At 34.6% G+C, this 19,920-nt stretch overlaps 1 protein-coding gene across 4 annotated transcripts in view; it reads right to left on the bottom strand.

Annotated features, from left to right (window-relative positions):
- enc (R3H domain containing protein encore) overlaps nucleotides 1-19,920 on the bottom strand; it is a 47,903-nt gene that overhangs the window by 6,973 nt on the left and 21,010 nt on the right. The window contains exons 12-18 of one of the 4 annotated variants that reach the window (XR_011701804.1): nucleotides 19,117-19,608; nucleotides 15,939-16,283; nucleotides 13,504-14,005; nucleotides 11,484-11,857; nucleotides 10,917-11,264; nucleotides 8,641-8,938; nucleotides 5,609-5,851 (exon numbers count right to left, since the gene is read on the bottom strand). Coding sequence is in view for 2 of the 4 variants with exons in the window: in XM_071591168.1 (XP_071447269.1) it covers nucleotides 8,641-8,938; nucleotides 10,917-11,264; nucleotides 11,484-11,857; nucleotides 13,504-14,005; nucleotides 15,939-16,283; nucleotides 19,117-19,608 (2,359 nt within the window). In the remaining 2 variants the exon portion in view is untranslated. The remainder of the gene's footprint in view (nucleotides 1-5,608; nucleotides 5,852-8,640; nucleotides 8,939-10,916; nucleotides 11,265-11,483; nucleotides 11,858-13,503; nucleotides 14,006-15,938; nucleotides 16,284-19,116; nucleotides 19,609-19,920) is intronic. The other 3 variants (XR_011701803.1, XM_071591168.1, XM_071591169.1) reach the window with 3 other exon arrangements.

Genomic DNA, 19,920 nt, shown 5'->3' with positions numbered 1-19,920 from the left:
CCATGGGCAATGTTAGGTTTGTATAAACAGCATTATTTTTCAGGTACCACATCTTCCTGCAAAATGACAGGTGGCATAGGAAAAGGAACTGGCCCCTCTACCTTGAAGTGAATTTTCCACAGAATTGAGATTATTATTAGACAAGCTCTACATTTACCAGCTATCAGATTATTTACTACTGTTTTTTATACAAGCAAATATAATAATTTCCATATTAGGAGAGGTTACCCTGACAATAGTGTATGTCTGGTGTGTTTGAATTTTCATTCTGAGCTCTTTGAACCTATTCTAAAATCTTGTTTTGAGAATTTGTTCGCTGTTTCAATTTTTTAACCAAATGCTTGATGTTTTTCTCCTTTGACTGGAAACCCTTCCTTCAACGCAGGGGATTAGATTGGTGTGTTGCTGTGAAATATAGTTTTTTATTCTATGACCCCAATTTCAAAAACAAATGGTAAAGGCTATTTTAGTGAAATTCCAGTCTCTAATCTGGTGCCACATGTAATGCATTTCAAAGTGCATTACTCTGTCCAATGATGGGATAATAAACTGCAAATGGTTTCATCAGACCAGAAGGACAACTGTATATGATATGGCTCTCTCCATTCTTCCTTAATACTCTAAAGTCATACCTCTCTTAAATTCCTTATTATCCCTGATTGCAAAAATAACCAACTGTTTCTGCTATTTGATTTCTTCTTCTTCCTTTGATGTAGACAACTATTACCTTGAGTTAGCTGATTTTGAATAAAGGCATTGACTTACTTTGAAAGGAAAATCATAATCTGATGTTTTATTGGGACTAAAGTCAAGATACACGTACCATGTGTGCTCTAGTTCATTCAAAGTTAAATAATACTTTTTAGCTTAATATGTATATTATCTAAATACTTTTCTTCAGATATCTTGGAAAATATAACTTTTGGATTATATAAAAAATAAATTACAATAATCGGTGAGGGTAGAATTTACCTCAGACTAAGCCCTTTGGCATAGTATGGAGGGTTTCAATTCCCTTCCATGTGCCACTTATGGTTCCCTGCATAGTTTTGGTGGACAAAATTGCACCTTTTGGACTTTCAATGGGTCAGCCCATTGGTATTAGCTAGGATATGAGTAGTTATCAGCCAAACGCTCTGCCTGCCAAATAACCACACCACACTATTGCCGAGTGGGAATGAAAATGATGTATGCACTTATGAAGTAACTGCAATAATAGATGGTGTTTAAGCAAGTAGAACTAAAGGGTATTTAACTTTGAAGTATTTAAGAGATGTATCTACACAAAACATCCACGAGCACGATAAATTTTAAACAAATCCTTTGGGTTAGCTGGCAATACTAATTCTGATAGAGCTTAGAACTGGTAGGTTCATTGAAGAAAAATCAAGCGTTGTTAGCAGTCAAGGTAAACAATTATATACATGCAAAATACATTCTTAAAATATCCATTAAAATCACTGGTATCATTCTTTATTCTTGCACTGGGTGATGATATATGTAACAGCTACCAACTATGAGTAAATAGCATTTTTTCCATGCAATGACGTAAAAATAAGCTGTAACTATATTTTGATGGCTTGGCCCTTAAGAGTGTGTAACTGTTCCAATTCCAATGCTTGAAAACATGTTTTTCTATAATTGGTCATTTAATTTTTTAAGTAACCACCATCAACTTCAATTTGTTAAGTGAAGTTCACTTAAGTGTACGTGAATTTTAAAATAGCATTAATATTTTACTTCTGAATTGATTATTCAGAAGAATGATATTCAGAGTTTCTCATGCAATTAACTTAAGACAATAAGTGCAATGTTTATAATTTATTGGAAGCAATTAGTGCTTCATATGCTAATCAGGATCTTATAATTCTTTCCACATCACCAATTTCATAGGAGCTGAACCACCAACAACATTATTCATACCCAGGCCATTTCATGAATCTGACACCTCTATTTTAATAGTGTGAGTGCTTTGCTAAGCCTTATCCAGCTAGTAATTTACTCCCCTAATGAGACTTAAGTTTATTAATTGTTACCTTAATTTTTTTACCAAATTACAGCTTAAAATGGATCAGATCATTCAAATTATTGATGAGTATTTCTTGTATAAGACTAAGAGATTTTCTGTGAGGGAATTACAATTTAAATAACTCTAGAGCATTTGCACATTATATAATTTTTTATAAATGGAAGAGATAATCTAATTGAGCAATTAAAAATCCATTATTAGATGATTTAAATAGTGTGTATTTCAGCATCCTATCATATGCTGTGGATTTAGAATACTGAATAGGCGGACTAAAGACATTATACATTAGACTCCGGACTCTCGATGAATAATGACTTATTTTTAGTGCTCAAACATACTGAACTAATGAAAGAGATCATCCTGCAAGAACAATGTAAGGGGTGAAAAAACAGTGATTACCTGAATCTAACAAAAGCTGCATGAAAATAATGTTGCATGTCTCCAGGCTATGACAGATGCCTAAAATTTATGCATTTACCATGCTTTCTCTTTGAATAAAGATGAATTTTCTGGAATAAACTGATAATCCTTATCTGGAAGATTCCTTTAAGCATTCACCAATACTAATATATTACCTCCTTATTTGTCACATTGGACTAATTGACATTTTAAGAATCAATCAGCTCTCATCTTGAAAAATTATGTGCAAAGTACAAACACACAAATAACTCACAAGGGTCCCCAAAGTTATTTATCATAATTGATAATTGTGAAATCAATATTTTCATCTCAGAGAGCTGCCACCATAATTGTTTATTGCCTACATTTAAACTCTTAGGCATATTTTAAAGGTCTCATTCTACTCTGAACTAGCACCATTCACACAACAGGTTTTAATAAATCACAATTCCTAAAAATGCCTTATAATTCACATGCAAGTATTATAATTGAATACTAAATTTCACATGCATAAATTTGATAATACCCAACACAGAAATCCCTTCCCTGGTGCAGAAATCCCAAAAATTAAATATTAGAAATTCCACAATGCATCACTTATGGATAAATTGAGACTTACTGAATTAAGGAAGTCAATGCTATCATATAGAAAATAACTTACAACTTTCTTGTTGTTTTTTTACATTCTACAATCATCCTAAGATTTCTCTTCTACAGCAAATTTGATTTGTGGCCTCCGAATCTCCTACCATTAATCTCTTGGTTTATTGGCAATCACATGAGAACCCAAAGTTTTGGTAAACTAGAGGAGTGACTTATACAGTACACTTTTGTGCACACCATATCAAGATTAAAGCTATACTTCACTCAGGCACCACCTCTACCCACAGAAAAGGTGATTGGCAATATGCTAGGCACACTTCTTATATATATTAATTCAAGCCACCCATGAAACTTACTTCATGATTTAAGGCTTATTTTCCAACAGGCTATTCTGCCATCATAATTCATTTTGCATTCAACCACAGTTTGCATGGTAGCAATGCCTTATGTATCTATTAAATACAGGATTTCAAAGTTCAAGGTGTTTTGTGGATGCATATATTTTGAACCTTAAGGGATCAAATTTTCAACATTTCACATATTATTATGCTCTTTATAATTCTAAAACTTATTATTTCCTGGGTATTGAAAAGGGATTTTTAAAAGCATATTGGAGATGAATAATTACATACTAAAGCAGTTGAGTGAAAATTAAGAAGTTTTTGATGGACTGTTTGTTTCTTAATAGACTGATCATCATTTTGTTTAGAGAGCATTTACCTATTTGCAAACTCTAGAAAGGAAGCATTACCAATTGAATACAGCCAATGCAATTTTTACTCAGCTAAAATCATCCAAATTTGCAACAAATTGGACCAGCATATTTTTAAGCATTGGGTCAACAAATGCATTTTCTACCGGAGCAGAGCATCAATAAAACCCTGAACCCATTTCAAATTGATTTACTATTAAAATCTTGACAGAGTAACTACTCACTTTATAATCTAACCCAAATTTAAGGTAAATAATATTTGCAGACATTGTCCTCAAAACAGATTTTGCTCAAGATAAAGAAATTTAATTTTTGTTGTCCTTATCGTAGGACTACAAAAAATTTTAATTGACCAGAAATTCACCTATTATACAGTGGCATACTACAGTATTAAGTGTTACTATTATAGATTACACCTTGTCAAGACCCCTGTGAAAAGTTATGTCGTGGTATGTCAAAGAAGAGCAGTTCAATTCTTTCACTTACTTGGAATTCTGGTATATTTGAATTTATCACCAGATCCCCTTCATATCATCCATTAGTTTGGAAAGGGAATGAGAAAAGGAAAATCAGTATTTAAGCTCTTTAAACAGTTGGAAGCTATTGATTTGGGCTTTCAACTAAGTAACCATTTCCTCAGAGCGCTATAATTTCAGTAAAGATGATTTCTGACAGTCTATGATTAAGACTGCTATAATTATCAGTCTGGAATATGAATGATCAAAAACTGCAACTACTATTTTCATTAATCTGATTCTTAGTAAAACCTCTTGTTCAAAACTATGGCATTGAGAATATTGTTCCAGATTTTTTTACTATAAGAAGTTGAATTATCAGAGAGTTTAATGATATGAGCTAAGTTTTCTGGCGCTATCGTAAAATCTGCAATGCATATAAAATTTAGAATAAAGAAGTTCTGACAATAGTAGCATTGTTGAGCAATTACCATATTTTCCCATCGATAATGTGTGCGTTATCTATACAAAATGTTCAGAAGATCAAAAAAAATGAAAATGCACGTTATATAATGAAAATTGAAAAAATCCAAACATAGATGTATTTTCACACACACACATCCGATATAGACGTATTTTACCCACTGTGTATAATTTTTATGCACTATATATGTGGGTCGCGTTAGTCCAGGGGGTAGAGCGTTGGACTGCTGACCTGAGGGGCGCGGGTTCAATTCCCGGGCAAGGCACTCTGGGCACCTGCAGCTCCACCCAAGCTATGTGATTTTTCGGGTACCAGGTCTTCCTGGGAAACCATAACCGGCACAATTTCTCACACCATTGGTCTTATTACTGGGTGAACTCTACAATCACCTACCAAACTGACCTTCGGGTCCATTACTGTGTTTATGATTTTTTCATATGTATACTTATATACAGATGTGCAGCATCGATACACGTTCAAGATAACTATGAAGCCCTGGGCACACAGTATCTACACAAAATCAAGATAACTACAAAGTTCTGGGTGCGCATTAAACATAAGGTGAGCTTTATTGATGGGAAAATACGGTATATCTTTACAATGCTAGGAAATGCTCTGTTTGGAGATGTAGCAATTGTAGCATTGCATAAGTTTTACCCTTAACCAGTCAACTGTTAGTGGATTAACATGTTTATTATATAGCTATATATTTACAGGAATAGTCTACTATATTGGTATGCCTCTTCAACGTGCCATATATGCAAACAATGGAAAATTTTTCACCAACCTCTGCAATTTGTGATCTTACTAAACAATAAACAGTATAAGGTAAACATTAAAGACTGTATCCTAATAGCAACATTATCATGAACTGTCTCCTAATAATGAAGTGTTTTAAACAATGTTAACAAATTACAATAGAATACCTGGGGGGTAAGTCTCTAACTCGAGGTGCCTATTTTTGGAGAAAGTTTTCTTCTGTATTTTTCTCCCAAACCAAGCCTGTAAATAGGTGGAGGGAATCCTTTCTCCTGACTGGAAGGGAGAAAAGTCTTAACCCAAGGAAGATTATGGAAGATGAGAAGTTCTGGTAGAAGTGCTTCAGCAAGCCAATGAAATCCTTCATTATTTTCTCATTACGTACTTCCGGCCCCTTCCAGTACTCAATTCTGTAATATGCAGACGATTTTGCAAAATATGAAAGTTTACACATTCAATATTTTATAAACATTATGATAAATAATGTGCATTAAAGATGGCAATGCAGAAATGTGCAAAGCATCTGATGTAGTGGGGTTATGAAATAAGTTTTGTTTCTAATTCATAGATTGCTTTCAACATATTCATTTTTGTTGTATAAAATATTTATAATAGTTTATGGGCATTATTTGAATTCAACTAAAATACTACCCGTGCCATCAAAACTTAAGGATGACAGCTATAGAGTGAAGTGAGCATAATAAACAGATGAAAGGATTAAAAACCATTTTATCAATATTAAGTTGTTGTTGTGGTCAATAATGAGGAAATCAGTCCTCAAGCACTTTAAATCCCCAGTAAACATTACAAGTAATTGAATTAAGCCACTTGATGAGAAATTACTGGGCACTTGTAAGCCATAATTCCTTATTAATTTTCCTTTGCAGTGAAGAAGAGTATATTCAATGTGTGTGAGCTTAAATTGTGCTTACATAATAGACATTTGTAATATTTTATTAAATTCTGACATTCAAGTTGAAACATTACATATCACAGAGGGATAAACACTAATTCTCTATATGATAAATTTGAGTGCAATCTGATTTTTCTTTGAGATTAATTATACTATACATATCCAAAACTGAAGTGTACCTCTAAAAGATATGTGAGTGAGATGATAATTCCCTAATACATTAACTTCAAGTACCTCAATAGCACAGAAGTGAAAATATTGTTTAAAAAAACCAGTTATTGAATTAGAAAAAAATGTTTAAAAGGTTTTTATTATTTCATCAGTTTATGAATTTCTATATTTTTGTTTCATATTTGTATGGGGTTAAAGTATTTAAATTGCATAATATTATAGCAGAAGGCTTGTTTATATTTTGTCGTTGAGGAAGAAAATTACGGATTGTTTTTAATGTAAAATATGACATTGAATTTTCCTAATTGTGCTTATGCATGAGTTAATCAATCGATGAAAGGCCAATCCCACTATGGCAACCGACACATGCCTATGGTCATATTTTTATAAATATACAATGTATGCAATTATGTAAGTTATTTTCATTGGAAGAAAAGGTAGGTATAGGTAAATAGCAGCTCATTCCATACCTGGTTAATAAAACCTAAAACAGAGCTAACCAACTGAAAATATCTAACACGAATTGAGTAAGAGAAGAAAATGTAACCTGCATTGTTAAAAAATTAATAAATTTACTTTTACTTTATAAATTAATTTCATTTATCTGAATAATTTGGAGATAAACTACAGGCTATAAACTGGGATATCAAAAAATTTTACATTGTTACCTCAATCACAGTTCAAAATAACATGCTTAACTTTATGTTGGACCTCAATGTAAGAAGATTATTATATATGTCGAGCAAAATAACTATGCCTATCACCTATTTCAAATTCTCCCTCGCAAATATTTATCTTTTTAAATCTGCAAATAGATATGCTACAATATTATCTCTGTTTTTCAACCCAAACACTGTACTTGAACACACTAAAAGCATGTCAACATTGTTTGCTATCTCCTTTCTCATTCAAACCTCAACAACAACAACCAATACTCACAAGTCCATGAGATTTAAAATGAAAATTTTATATTTAAAATAATATGTCTTTATAAGAAATGTAACTTCTATAATCATCTATGAGCTTTTCCAAAATCATCTTTGGGTAAAACAACAATAGATTGACGACTGAACAACAACACTCCCTGGCGACAGGCAAATTGGGACTCATTAACATAAAAATTAATATTTTATAAATGTCAAAGGCTTCTTTTGAAGCATGAATTATTGTTTCCTGTCTAAATACTCCTACAATGAAAATATTAATTTCCACCAGTCCATTACCACACTTGCTATTTCAGAGAATACCTAAAAATCATGGTTGCCATATGCAAATTCTCCCTGGGAGAAAACTATCTGTTGGACTTACTAGGAGCCATTTTGTGGTTCCCAGAAGACACTTTTTTAAGTTACAGACTTGGAATGGGAGATTCAGATTTTCCCAGAGATTCCTATTTCTCCTTTATGGGGAGAAATAAGTAACAGACTTCGGTTAGGAGCTTCAGCCCTTTCAGAAGATTCTCGGATCTCTTTTCTCTGGAGAAATGAGTTAGAGACTTAGACCCCTGGGTATTAAACAGAAACAAAAATTTTAGGCTGTCAAAATTAATAAAATTCCATGCGAATATATTAAATAAAAACAAATAACAGTGGCAATGGTGTAATTTAATAAACATTTATTGTATGAGTGTTAATTAATTTTTGAATTTTAATGAAAATACCAACAAATATGAATCATTCGATTTAGGTCAGTTAATGGTTATTTTAACAGATATTTCTATAATTAGTATTATTTATTAAAACATTTTAATTTAAACACATAATGTTAGAACAGATCTTCAGTGCATAAGATAAAAAATAGTTTTTTACACACCCACTAATTTCCTATGCTAAACTGACTAATTTACAAAAAAATAAGCCAAGGACTAAACTTCTGTAAAGTATACTAAGAAACCAAAATAAATAAAGAAAATGAATTATTTAGCAAATTAAAGTCTTATGAAATGTAACAAATGGCTTCCTGCATTGAAATTAGAGTTTCTTTTAGGATAATATATCACATTTTCACAATTCTTAGAAGTGCCAAGTGACACTCCATAGTGCAAATGCCAATATTTGAATTGTTTATCATTCAAAATATAATGTAAGCTTGGTGAATTGGTGGATTTGGCCACACCTGGCACAAACCGTACTCCATATAAGTGGACAGATGGAAACCGCAAGCCAAAAGCAGTCGTGTCTCCAGTGGCCACTGCCTTCCCACCACCAAGGGTACTCCCAGGGTTCAATGAAATTGTTCGATGAAACTGCTGCGAATGGCGCTGAAAAGAGGGGCTGCTCTTTGTCACAGGACTTACTCTGCTTCCACATCCACTATTATTTGGGGCATGATGGTGAGGGGGTAATATATTTGCAGAGCTGGTGGGTAGACCTATGTGCTGAGTGGTTGGAGTCGGAACAGGTGTTTGGGCCATCTAAAACATCAATTAACATGAAAGTACAACTTCAATATAGATGCTACAGAAGCATGCTTAAGCAAGTATGCATTAAAATTAGTTTCACATAACCAGATTCATGGTATAAGATGAAATTGTCGTATCAATGAACATGGAGCAGATGACAGTTTGGTTTGAGAGAACCATATCACAGGCAAGATAATATTATGCATTTCTAAATGGGCACATTGCATCAATATGCCAACATCTCAGAATATTTGGCCATAATACTGTGCTTGTTTAACACATTATAAGAGGAGGCAATTACGACCCTCCAATAAATGAAATAATCTGTCCTGAGGGCAGTTTTTCCCTCTGTGGTTACCTGAAAGTCACTGTGAAATACTTCCCCACAGAAATATTTTATCTAATTATTAAACTGAACTTAACTACCTGGAGAAAATATAACGAGGTAAATTAATTGCTTTTATGCCGATTATGTATATGTTTACAGATATCACATAGTATTATAACCAGTCAACATTGCAGTTCTTTTTAATAAACAAATAAAATTGCAGTAAAATCATAGGTTATTTTTTAATCATAATCATTTTTTACTTCATCTCAATCTGTTGAATTGAAAAGATTTTGCATGAATTAGTTATGTCCAATGAATAATCATGGCATGAGACTCTCACAACCGATACCACGGTCATAAATTATAAGGTTTGTTCCATTAGAATGTTGGTACATACATGGGCATCATGCTCCTAGTTCTAATTTCTTTCCTACCAACCCATACACTCATTCTTAGCCATCATCTTAAGGGTGCTTGATACATCTTGTGCATGCTGGAAAGTGTAATCCATGACATTTATAGCAAGCACTCAACATGAGCACAGATAGAGGAGGATTGAATTTGTAGCATTAGATAATATCAATTGAGGTGGATTAATTTTAACTTCTTTTTTAGATTTTTAAATGTGTTGCTGTGAGAAATTTTCCATTTGCGGTGTAAGTTACTTATACCAATTAAAATTATTATTTTTTAAATTTATTGAATATTAAAATCAATACACATTTTATACTTCCAAAAAGGATATACCTACTACTTCATTTTTACAAAAAATCAAGCAGAATCTGAAAAAGAATACCAATATATCAATGCAGTTGTTTTATTTATTTGCCTTTTATTTAATTAGTCGGGCAAGGTTGAGGCTTATAGTCCCTTTTTCCATCTAACCCTTAGACCTTACATACAACCAAGCCCTAGATTGAGGAAAATCCACCTAGTTGGGAATCGAACCTGTGACCTCTGGGTTGGCAGGCAAGGACGCTACCCCACCACCGGGGCCGGCAATGTTTCAATTGAATAAAGATGATGACCGCATTGATCTTGCTTACTAAAATCTTCATGTACTTCATAAAAATACTATCTTTCAAGCCAACTCTAAACAAATCAAGCACATATATATAAACTTGATTAGTTTAATAAACATAAACAAGTGACAAATCACTGAGTTACCTGATTAAGGATGGGTAAATTAGGGAGATAATTATCCAAAATATAACTTTTACCTATGCTATGACTATAGAAATGAGCGATTTCCTAGATAGGCTGTAGATTGGACAGGGAAGTCAGTTGAAAACCTCATGATGGCTTAAAATCTCCCCAACATAATGAGGTTGCAAGTAAAATTGAACTATTTCCCTAATCAAACGAATGTCCAAAACAACAATAAAGGTATGTAACCTAGGCTAGAGTGAATATAGGTACATGTACTAGCAACTCACTTGGAACCAATACATTATATAAATTGTATAATCTGTGGAAAACCTCTGTGGTTTTTGCATGAGAAGATAAAACCATTAACAATTTCTATGCATTTATAATATTCTGTTCAAAATTATTAGTTTTACTGTCACCTAATGTATGAGTTGTGAGCAGCTGGCAATTTTTATACAAATTAATTTCCCTCATATTTAAAAAATAAACTCTTTGAACAATGGTTCTTACCTGTACATTTGCATGGTATAACCCAAGACTGGGAGCCATGCTGATTGGAGGAATGTAATGATGATGCTGATGCTGCAATTGTTGATGAACTTGATTGGGAACAAGGGGTGAAGGGTTAATTTGGGGATTCGTCGATGGGTGGGGCAGAGGTGGTGTGGGCAGAAGGGCTCCAGCTGGAGGTGGGGGTGTTCCTGGTGGACCTCCTGTGAGAAGATGCGGCTGTATACCTGTTGCTGCATAATAATTCCCTGTATTACTTCCACCTGTGCTGCTTCCCACTGCTGCACTACCACTTAGGAAACTCAGGGCAATTTGACTAGGCTGAGTCGGAGTCTGGCTGTAATAAATCTGTAATCATCACGGAAACATACATCTGTCAATGCCAAAGCAAAATATTTTCAAACATAGAGTTTTTAAAAAGTATAATAAGGGATACAATATCTAGATAGAAGATATTGGAAAATACTGATTTATAAAAACTTCTTCCAAATTACAAGAAAAACATTTTCCCTAAACATTCCATTTAAAACACACGCTCAACAGCAAAGAATCCAACAAATGAATTACCTGGTGTCCACTAGAAATGTTCAAGTGCTGAGGTGGTGTTGGACAACGAATCTGGCTGGTTGGTTGATTAGTGTGGTATGTTTGACCAACCATTGCATTGACCATTGCTTGATGCTGCGATGTTGGATTGTGCTGACTGAGTTGTGTGGCTTGTGGCGGTGGTGGTGGTAGGCTTGGCTGTTGGTAAGCTCCTTGTGCATAATAAGGTATGGTTCCACTGCCACCAGAGGGTGCTGGAAGAGTTGAGTATTGAGGAGGGTTTGGGAGGTAGCAGTCGCCTCCTCCTCCACCACAAATACCACTCCCACCACCATTTCCAAAGGCACCACTAGTTCCCCCATTCACCATTGTGAAAGGTGTTTGGGAAAAAGGCCCTTGAAAAAAGTTGAAATATTTAAGTATTGATTACAAAATTTTCCCTGCAACTCTTTTTGGTACCTAAAAAGCCTAATATTGTACTGTGAACCAAGTATATATAAGTGTCATTCAATGAAATGCCAGTATAGTTTGTGAATAAAAAAACCATTATATTAAATCATCTAGAAACATCATAAAATCTTATCATTCTTCACCCAAAATTGCATTAAAATTGTCTTAATGTTTAGGAATTATAGCCAGCTCAAAATTGTTGGTCCAGACAAACAACTCTTGGACTTCATTTCAAAAGAGAATTTTGAACAAACTTTTTTATTATCTAATTAATCATAATGCACATTATTGTCATGTAAAAAACTTAGATAACAAAAAAACATTACTTGTCCCTTACGCATTTTCATAATTAACCAAATGCACACCACTAAATTAGAAGCATAATGAAAGTAAAACAAAAAATGACTTTCTTTAGAGATGGATCAATTCATATTTTTCCTTATAAAAAGTGCAGAAGTATTTACCTTGCTTGACCCCTATTCAGATCTCCCAAAAGTAATATGTATGTTACACATATTGCCCAACAGGAACTTACTAGATTCTTAAAAATGAATCCTAACTTTCCAGTCAGCTAAGTATATTAGTGAAGACCCTTAAAGCAATAAGGTAAGTGGACAATGAATTGAGAATCACAGTAACACATAATTCCTTTCTACAATCAGACAATGCTATTTATCCATCTTTAGCTGATTTAAATGTTAATCTTGGGAGAAAAGTATCCTCTCCAGAAAGAACCAATCTTCAAAATCAAATATTTTATTGGATGATTTTGTGAAAGAATGACATGAAAAACAAATTGCAAACAGGCAATGGGCCACAAAATTAAACTCATTGACTCACCCCATCAAACCAATGCACACCAAAGCCCCCTAAAAATCAGATTCATTCTTGTAGCACATTTTATATTTTCAATACCATATGTTGTACGCTTTGAATGAATTATTAACTGTATGTCAAAAAGAATGTAAACTTCCGGCAGTGAAAGCATTGTGTTATAGTATTCTCTTGTTAGAATCTATCATAACAATAGAAATTATAGTGTATTCACCAATGTGAAATGTGAGGAATGATACATTTTATCAATATCCACTTCGTATGAAAAAGCACACTACTTGTTTATTATATTTCCACTTATCTTAAAACTTTGTGTTTTTGACCCAAACAATTTTAATGACAGTTTGCTACATGAATTAGCCCTGAGGACACCCCTGGCTAATAAAGGGTCTTCAGAAGTGAATGAGCATTAAATTGGGTATGAACAAAAATATCAAGTTTTTTTGACAATTTAGTCACCATTATATCATCGAAAATACCAGGGCTTCTTTAAGCAACAAATCAATTTACAGGTCTTCTAAATATGCTTGCAAACAAGCTATAAAAAAATCAAAATAACACTTGCGAACATAGGGAAGGGATAATAATTGTGACTCATCTATGTCTATTAGATGGCTCTGTAAGAGTAATCAGCTAGTACTTGTAAACTGACAATTGGCTTGAAGAAACAACCCACATATTACATATGCTGCAAAAACAATTGTTCTAGATATGGCACATGCTACATACAACTCACAGATCTTGACTATTCTCTTACTGGATGATATGAGAGGCTGACGCTCTGGGGGCACCATTGATGACGGCACCAGTGGATAAGGTGATGCCCCTGAACTGCCCACACCAACAACTTGTTGGACCATGGAGGGAGGTGGGGGAGGAGGGGGCGGTGGTGGTGGTGGAGGAGGAGGAGTGGATTGCAAGTACTGCTGGTACATGATGCATGGGGCCTGGGAAGAATTCTGCACTGGTGCTGTTCCCATGTGGTGCTGCCCGGCTGGGTGCTGCTGCTGCTGGGGGGGTAACGAAGGGTTAGGGGGGTGCACTGGTGGGAGTGATGGGGGTGGAGCTGGCACAGGAGTGGCTTGTGGAGGTGGTGGGGGAGGCTGTTGGATGGCAGGGGCTGGCGTGGCTTGGGAAGGAAGGGCCAGGATGGAGGGGCCACCTCCTCCCCCTCCTCCTGTGTCAATGACGCCACCTCCACCAGCCACTCCTCCAGCATTCACGCCCAACCCCATTGGGGCCACATAATAAAATGGAACCTGGAAGAGGGGCCAATTTACATCAGTTAACACTACTAGCAAAAAGGTAGATAAGATTCCTTTCCATGACCATGCAGCAAAAGCAGTGCATGCTTTATGTTTATTCTAGCATTAACATAGGACAACAGCTGTTGCCTGGATTTGATTTTCATCATCAAATAGTGATAATTGCCGGAGAAAATTAACTTATAAATACTGAGACTGAGGCTAAATCTCTTAGTTAAGGTTAAATTCAGGAGCAGGTGGCTCCATTACTAGGAGGTGGGTGTACAATTCAAGCACTACGTTGGCATGATCACTCTATGTTGGATTCATTAGGCACAGAAACTACCACTTGATTAACTTCGACTCTGATCACCACACTTTGCAACATTCCACAGAAATTTCAAGAGGAAGCAACCCTGTCAACCATGGTGGTCATTCTTTCACTGGAGGACTTATTTTAGCAATTGACATGGATCTTCATGGGCAAAGGGGTTTTCCTGATAAGTTACCTCAAAGAATCTCGAAAGAACATTTGAAAGCTTAAGTTCTGACTGTCCTCCACTAAACAGTTTTCACAAATATTCTAATAATGTTCCATTAACTAATCTGGTTGATCTGACACCAACCAATGAACAAGTATACTGCCTTTCACAAATTCAATTAATTGTTTAAATATCACTGATAAGCCCAAAGGAATGTCGTTTAGAGGTGAGATTAAAATAAATGATAATGGTGAGATTAACATGGAGACAAGAAAGAGAAAGGTAATAGAAAGACAAGGAAGATAAAAAGGGTAGGAGATGAGAAAGCAGAAGAAGCACAAAGATCCAGAAAAAAATAAACATAGGAACCAGGGTAAATCAAAGAAAGACAACAGAGAATGTAGATTTGCAAAATGTACACAAGAGAGATCTGGGGGTAAATAAATTTTGACAGGCTAGACTCTACCTACTTCATCCTGCTAAGTCACATACAAGATTTCAACTCCAACCCCATTGGATTCTCAGTTGCCTATACATTCTGGTTGAAAAATTCATTCTAAGGCATTCATGTATGCAGGAAAAATATTTTAACCACTTCAAAATAACATATAAAATGTAACAAAAGGGTAAGTGCCGGGTGTAGTGAGTTTTGCTGATTAAGGTTTGCAAAACCAGCCTTCCCTTAAAATGTAACTCATTACACCATATGCCATCCACAAAAAATATATTTATTGGGAAAGCAAACATATCTCAAAATTGCTGAAATGAAAAATTCTGAAAGTGATTGCAAATAAAATATGTACTGCTCAGCGTCCATATCATTTAGTGCACTTAGAACTTCCTGAGGTTACTGAATAACAAGTGCCAAAAGAAATCAATGCCTTCATAAAAATGCACAAATTCTTTGATTTTAAGAAATAAATAAGGCATATTAAAGACTGAGCATTTATCAAGTAAAATATACTTTTATAAGTGGCTAAGTAGAAATCAGCAGCCGATGACAGCAGCAAAATTTGAACAGCATGCTTTATGAATTATTCTTCAGCATTAAAACATTAAGCTTTGAAGTTGATTCCTTTTTCCTTATCTGTTGAAACAATCCATAGACCCATTTCAAATAAAGATGATAAAGTTTATGATATTAAGACATTGGTATTTTTTAATATGTGATTATTTTAATGGACTAGAACCAATTCTAAAAATAAACAGTTCTCCCATCACTAGAAAAGTCCAATGGGGATTCTTCAACCAGCTTCTAAAAGCATTGTATTTTTGCATGATTAACTCTATCCGAAATCACAGATTTTGTTCCCTTCTATAGGAAATGAAAAAGTGCATATAATTAACAACGTAACAGTAAATTAATGGCAGAATAAAATATAACATTTTGACCTAACTTTGAAAGAAGGAATCCTGAAAAAACACCAGCTATGACTATAATTCATTACAGATACTTTATGATTTACCTGGATATTACTAGTCTGTGAATGAACTGGAGGCTGCCATGATGGATTTGGCACTGCAAATGGATTTACAGCAGGGATAGGGGGAGGCGTTGGTGGAGGAATTTGTTGGCAATGAAGGCCAACAGCAGAGGACGTAGAGGTGATTGATGAAGATGTTGGGGTTATTGGCATTGGCGCTGGAGGAACAGCATTTGGCTGGGGTCCTGGTATTGAGCATATATTTCCACTATTGCCACAGGCTCCATTATTGCTATTGGCGGCAGCAGCTGCTGCTGCAGCAGCAAGGCCCATTCCCATAAAATAGGAGGCAAGTTCTGAGACAGCTATCCCAGCATTTTCTTGACCCTATTGTATTGAGGTTCTCAATTAGCAATAATGATATGATCAAACTATGAAGTTTTACAGAAAATCTACCAAGGCAATTTTCATAAGAGATAAAGTCAATGAAAATTCATGTATAAAACATGCAGATTGTTGATTTAATGTAGAATCTCATCAGAGGTCATAATTAAATTTACACACAAATCTTTTATTTTTTTAAATGTGAGAATAGATTATAATGAAGGACTTCATCGTGACATTATGTATAAATTTGACACAATATTTGTTTCCTCTCACAAGTGTATGACAGTAATTACACTGCTCATTTTATCATGGCTCCTTAGTGTGGGAATCATGGTTAATGAAAGTTGGATACATGAAAACATATCAGATTATTTTCTGTATTAGAGAGTTCTAATGTAAAAGTATACACTCTACAGTTAGTAGGAAAAATACAGTAACTTGATTAACTGAGTCTTGATAATTCAGACCCAACTCATCCTGACCAGATGGTCATAATGAATATTTTGTTATTAATGCCATAATTTTGATAATCTTTGAATTTACCATAAAATTTAAAAGTAGTTACACATTTAACTATGGCAGAAAAATAAATTACTTCAAAATATTTAAAGCCAACCATTACACATAACACGTGCTTAAACATGAGAACAAAGTTGGGAGGAAAAAAGTACAGAGAATGTTGCACCCTAAAAATGTAATTATACAATAAAATTGGGTGATAAATTAATAGGGTGAAAAAAGCATGGTAGAATGAGCAATGTGATAACATGCAAACAATTCAGAGACGAGAAGAAGTGAATGAACAATGCAAGAAAGGAAAAACATTCCATGGGGGTACAAAGGAAATATTATATTTACAAAATAAAAGAGATAGGACAGAAAAGATTAATGAAACATAAAAGGATTTTGGGAAGGTAGAAAGAAAATGTGGTTGAAATTCATAGCAAAAACTGGGGTGAAAATATGAGTAGTTGGAGGGGACTGATTGAATTAGCAAGACATTTAAAAGTGTTTTTTTTTAATCAATGAGTTTCTGAAACATCTTTCAGGAACCATAGAAAACCTTCCTCGATTAATTACCAGGTATTTAAAAAAATGAAAGGGGGTCTCAGGTTTTTTCAAAGATAGAAGATCATTAGGTAAACTGGGAAAGGGGAGAAGGATAGCCTAGATGGCATAAAAAGAAGCAGAAGATAAGATAGAATGAAGAAATAAATAGATTAGATCAAAAGCTGTTTACTTCACTTGCTTAAAGGCCTTTCAAAATCTACAAAGAAGTTGATAAGTTTTTAGGGACCTTACAGACCCAATCCCTACTTGGCACACTAATAAAAATGTGACCAGTTAAAATACCTAGTTGACAAAGGATTTAAAACATATTCCCATTATATACATTGCAAAACTAAACAGTGAGTACCTCCTTGAATTCTAATACATTCATTATTATTGCTAGACACATGTTTTACATTTAAAACAATTTGAAGCATTAAAAATCACTTAATAAATTAATATGAGAGGGAGAATGTTTCACTTAATGCAATTACTTTGGACTACATTTTTTACTGCATTATCACCATATCATCATCAGATGCAATTTGGAAAAAAAATTATGAGACTTCTTGGACAGGTCCTCACAGCAACCACAGCATATACCTCAATACAAGTAAATATACTCATACTGACTTTATATAGTTAACAAAAACATCCCATCAATCAATTTTCAGAGTCAGGGCTCCAACTTTCAAACTGGCATCCCAATTTTTTTTTTTTTAGAATTTTAGAATTAGGTACCCTTTTTTAGAATTAGGTACCATTTAGATATTCCTAAATACAGTATTATTAACTCACATTTAGCTGTTTTGCTGCCCAATTTTTCACTCCCAAATTAAGCCAAGCTAATATCCTTCAATATTATTAATCTGTTACTATTAGTGCCCATAGAATAAACTTAATAATTAAAGATATTTTGGAAACCCAGGAGGGAATCCAGTGTTTTTAAACAAATTGACTGGCATACTATAATTTTCTACTGGACGAAAGTATGTTTTACAAAATTACTTATTCAATCAGTAAATAGATGAATAAAAATGTGCTCATCATCCCTCCTGTCCCTCGATGCATAACACCATCAATTAAAGTTAATTAAAATTACTGGTCAAGATTAAAACTTAAGTGAGCGATGATTTCATACAAGCTTACTCATTTATCATTTTCCTATCAAACTAATAATTGGCTATATACTGTAGCCTGAATTTCGGCATTTACATGTACTTCACCGCAAAATGTGACTTAGCTAGAATATTGTCTAGGATGTGGATGAAAGGATGAAGTGACATCGATTTGTGTACAATGCATTTATTTCTATGCATACAGATGACTTTAGCCTTTGGAGTGCCTTAAAAACCAAAATATGATCATACTAAATTATGTACTGTATTTATTTTGACTTATGGAATTTACACAACATGCTCCCACTGAAGTTATTTTGGTGAGGAGATGTGCTTTAGTATTTATTGTCAGCATTGAAAGATGGGTGGACATTGAGCTTCAGGCAAAAGTGTTTGTAGTCCTCTTTTTCCTCTCCTCTCTTTATCTTCAGGATAGTGTACTTGGCAAACTCTGGTGTAAAAAAGTTGCCTCTTAGAGTCACTCAGAGATTTTTTCTACCTTGCACTTTTCTTCTCAGCTGCTGGACAATTTTCTGTTACCCACCTAAATTTTCACTTCGCCTCCTAACATTCCTTCACCTCTATATTTTGCATAACTATCCTTATGATCAATTTCAGAGTGTGTTAGTAAATAAAAGAAATATCAACCTTAATTCCACTTTTACCTGCTTATGGCTGTCCACAGCACTTCCTTGGAGGAGGTATCCAGGCTGTCCTAAGAGTTGCCCTCCATAGGAAGAAACTGGCGTGGAGAACTGAGGCTGACCAGGCCCTAGGACAGCACCAGGGGCTTCCCCCCCTCCTGGTATAGAGCAAGTATTGCTATAGTTCTGGGGCACAGTTGCCAGCAACTGCTGCTGGAGGGGAGTAGGAGGTTGGGGCACATATGATTGATGCCCTGCGCCTGGCACAGTTTGTGAACTTGGTATAAGCAATGATGGTGGCTCAGTTCCACTTGCCTGCTCACACACATAAGCCAATGGTTGAGGGGCAGAGTTTGTCTCAACCTTGGCACAGGTTGTGGCTGTTACAGAGGGGGATGATGGCAGGATGCTTACTGGAAGGTTGCCACTGCTTGATGCTGGAACAATCTTTGGTGGATTGGAAGGATTGAAACGGTAGACTGTTCCATCAGAGTTGATATATGGCTGGCCAGTCTTGTAAGTGAATGAGAGAAGTGACATTACAGTTTCCATATTTTGCAGGAGGCTTTACAATTAAAACACTATTGCCTCAATGAAAAATGATCCTAAATCATTAACTACTTATTATTTATACACATATCAAGATCAGGTCCATACAGAGATGATTCATCGTGTTTTCCTCATAACTGTATAAATATGTGTTCCACACACACCCATGTAAAAAGCACATCTACACCAATTTTGACTACCAAAATAATAGAAATCTAAAATGCAACAATTTCATTGAGTAAAAATCATTTGCCTTTATTGGGATTGAAATCTGGG

This window comes from Hetaerina americana, unplaced genomic scaffold (genome assembly GCF_022747635.1).
Source record: "Hetaerina americana unplaced genomic scaffold, ioHetAmer1.1.p SCAF_42, whole genome shotgun sequence".
NCBI classification, from domain to species: Eukaryota; Metazoa; Arthropoda; class Insecta; order Odonata; family Calopterygidae; genus Hetaerina; species Hetaerina americana.
The sequence above is the reverse complement of the archived record's forward strand: the minus strand, read 5'-3'. Positions and strand labels throughout refer to the sequence as shown.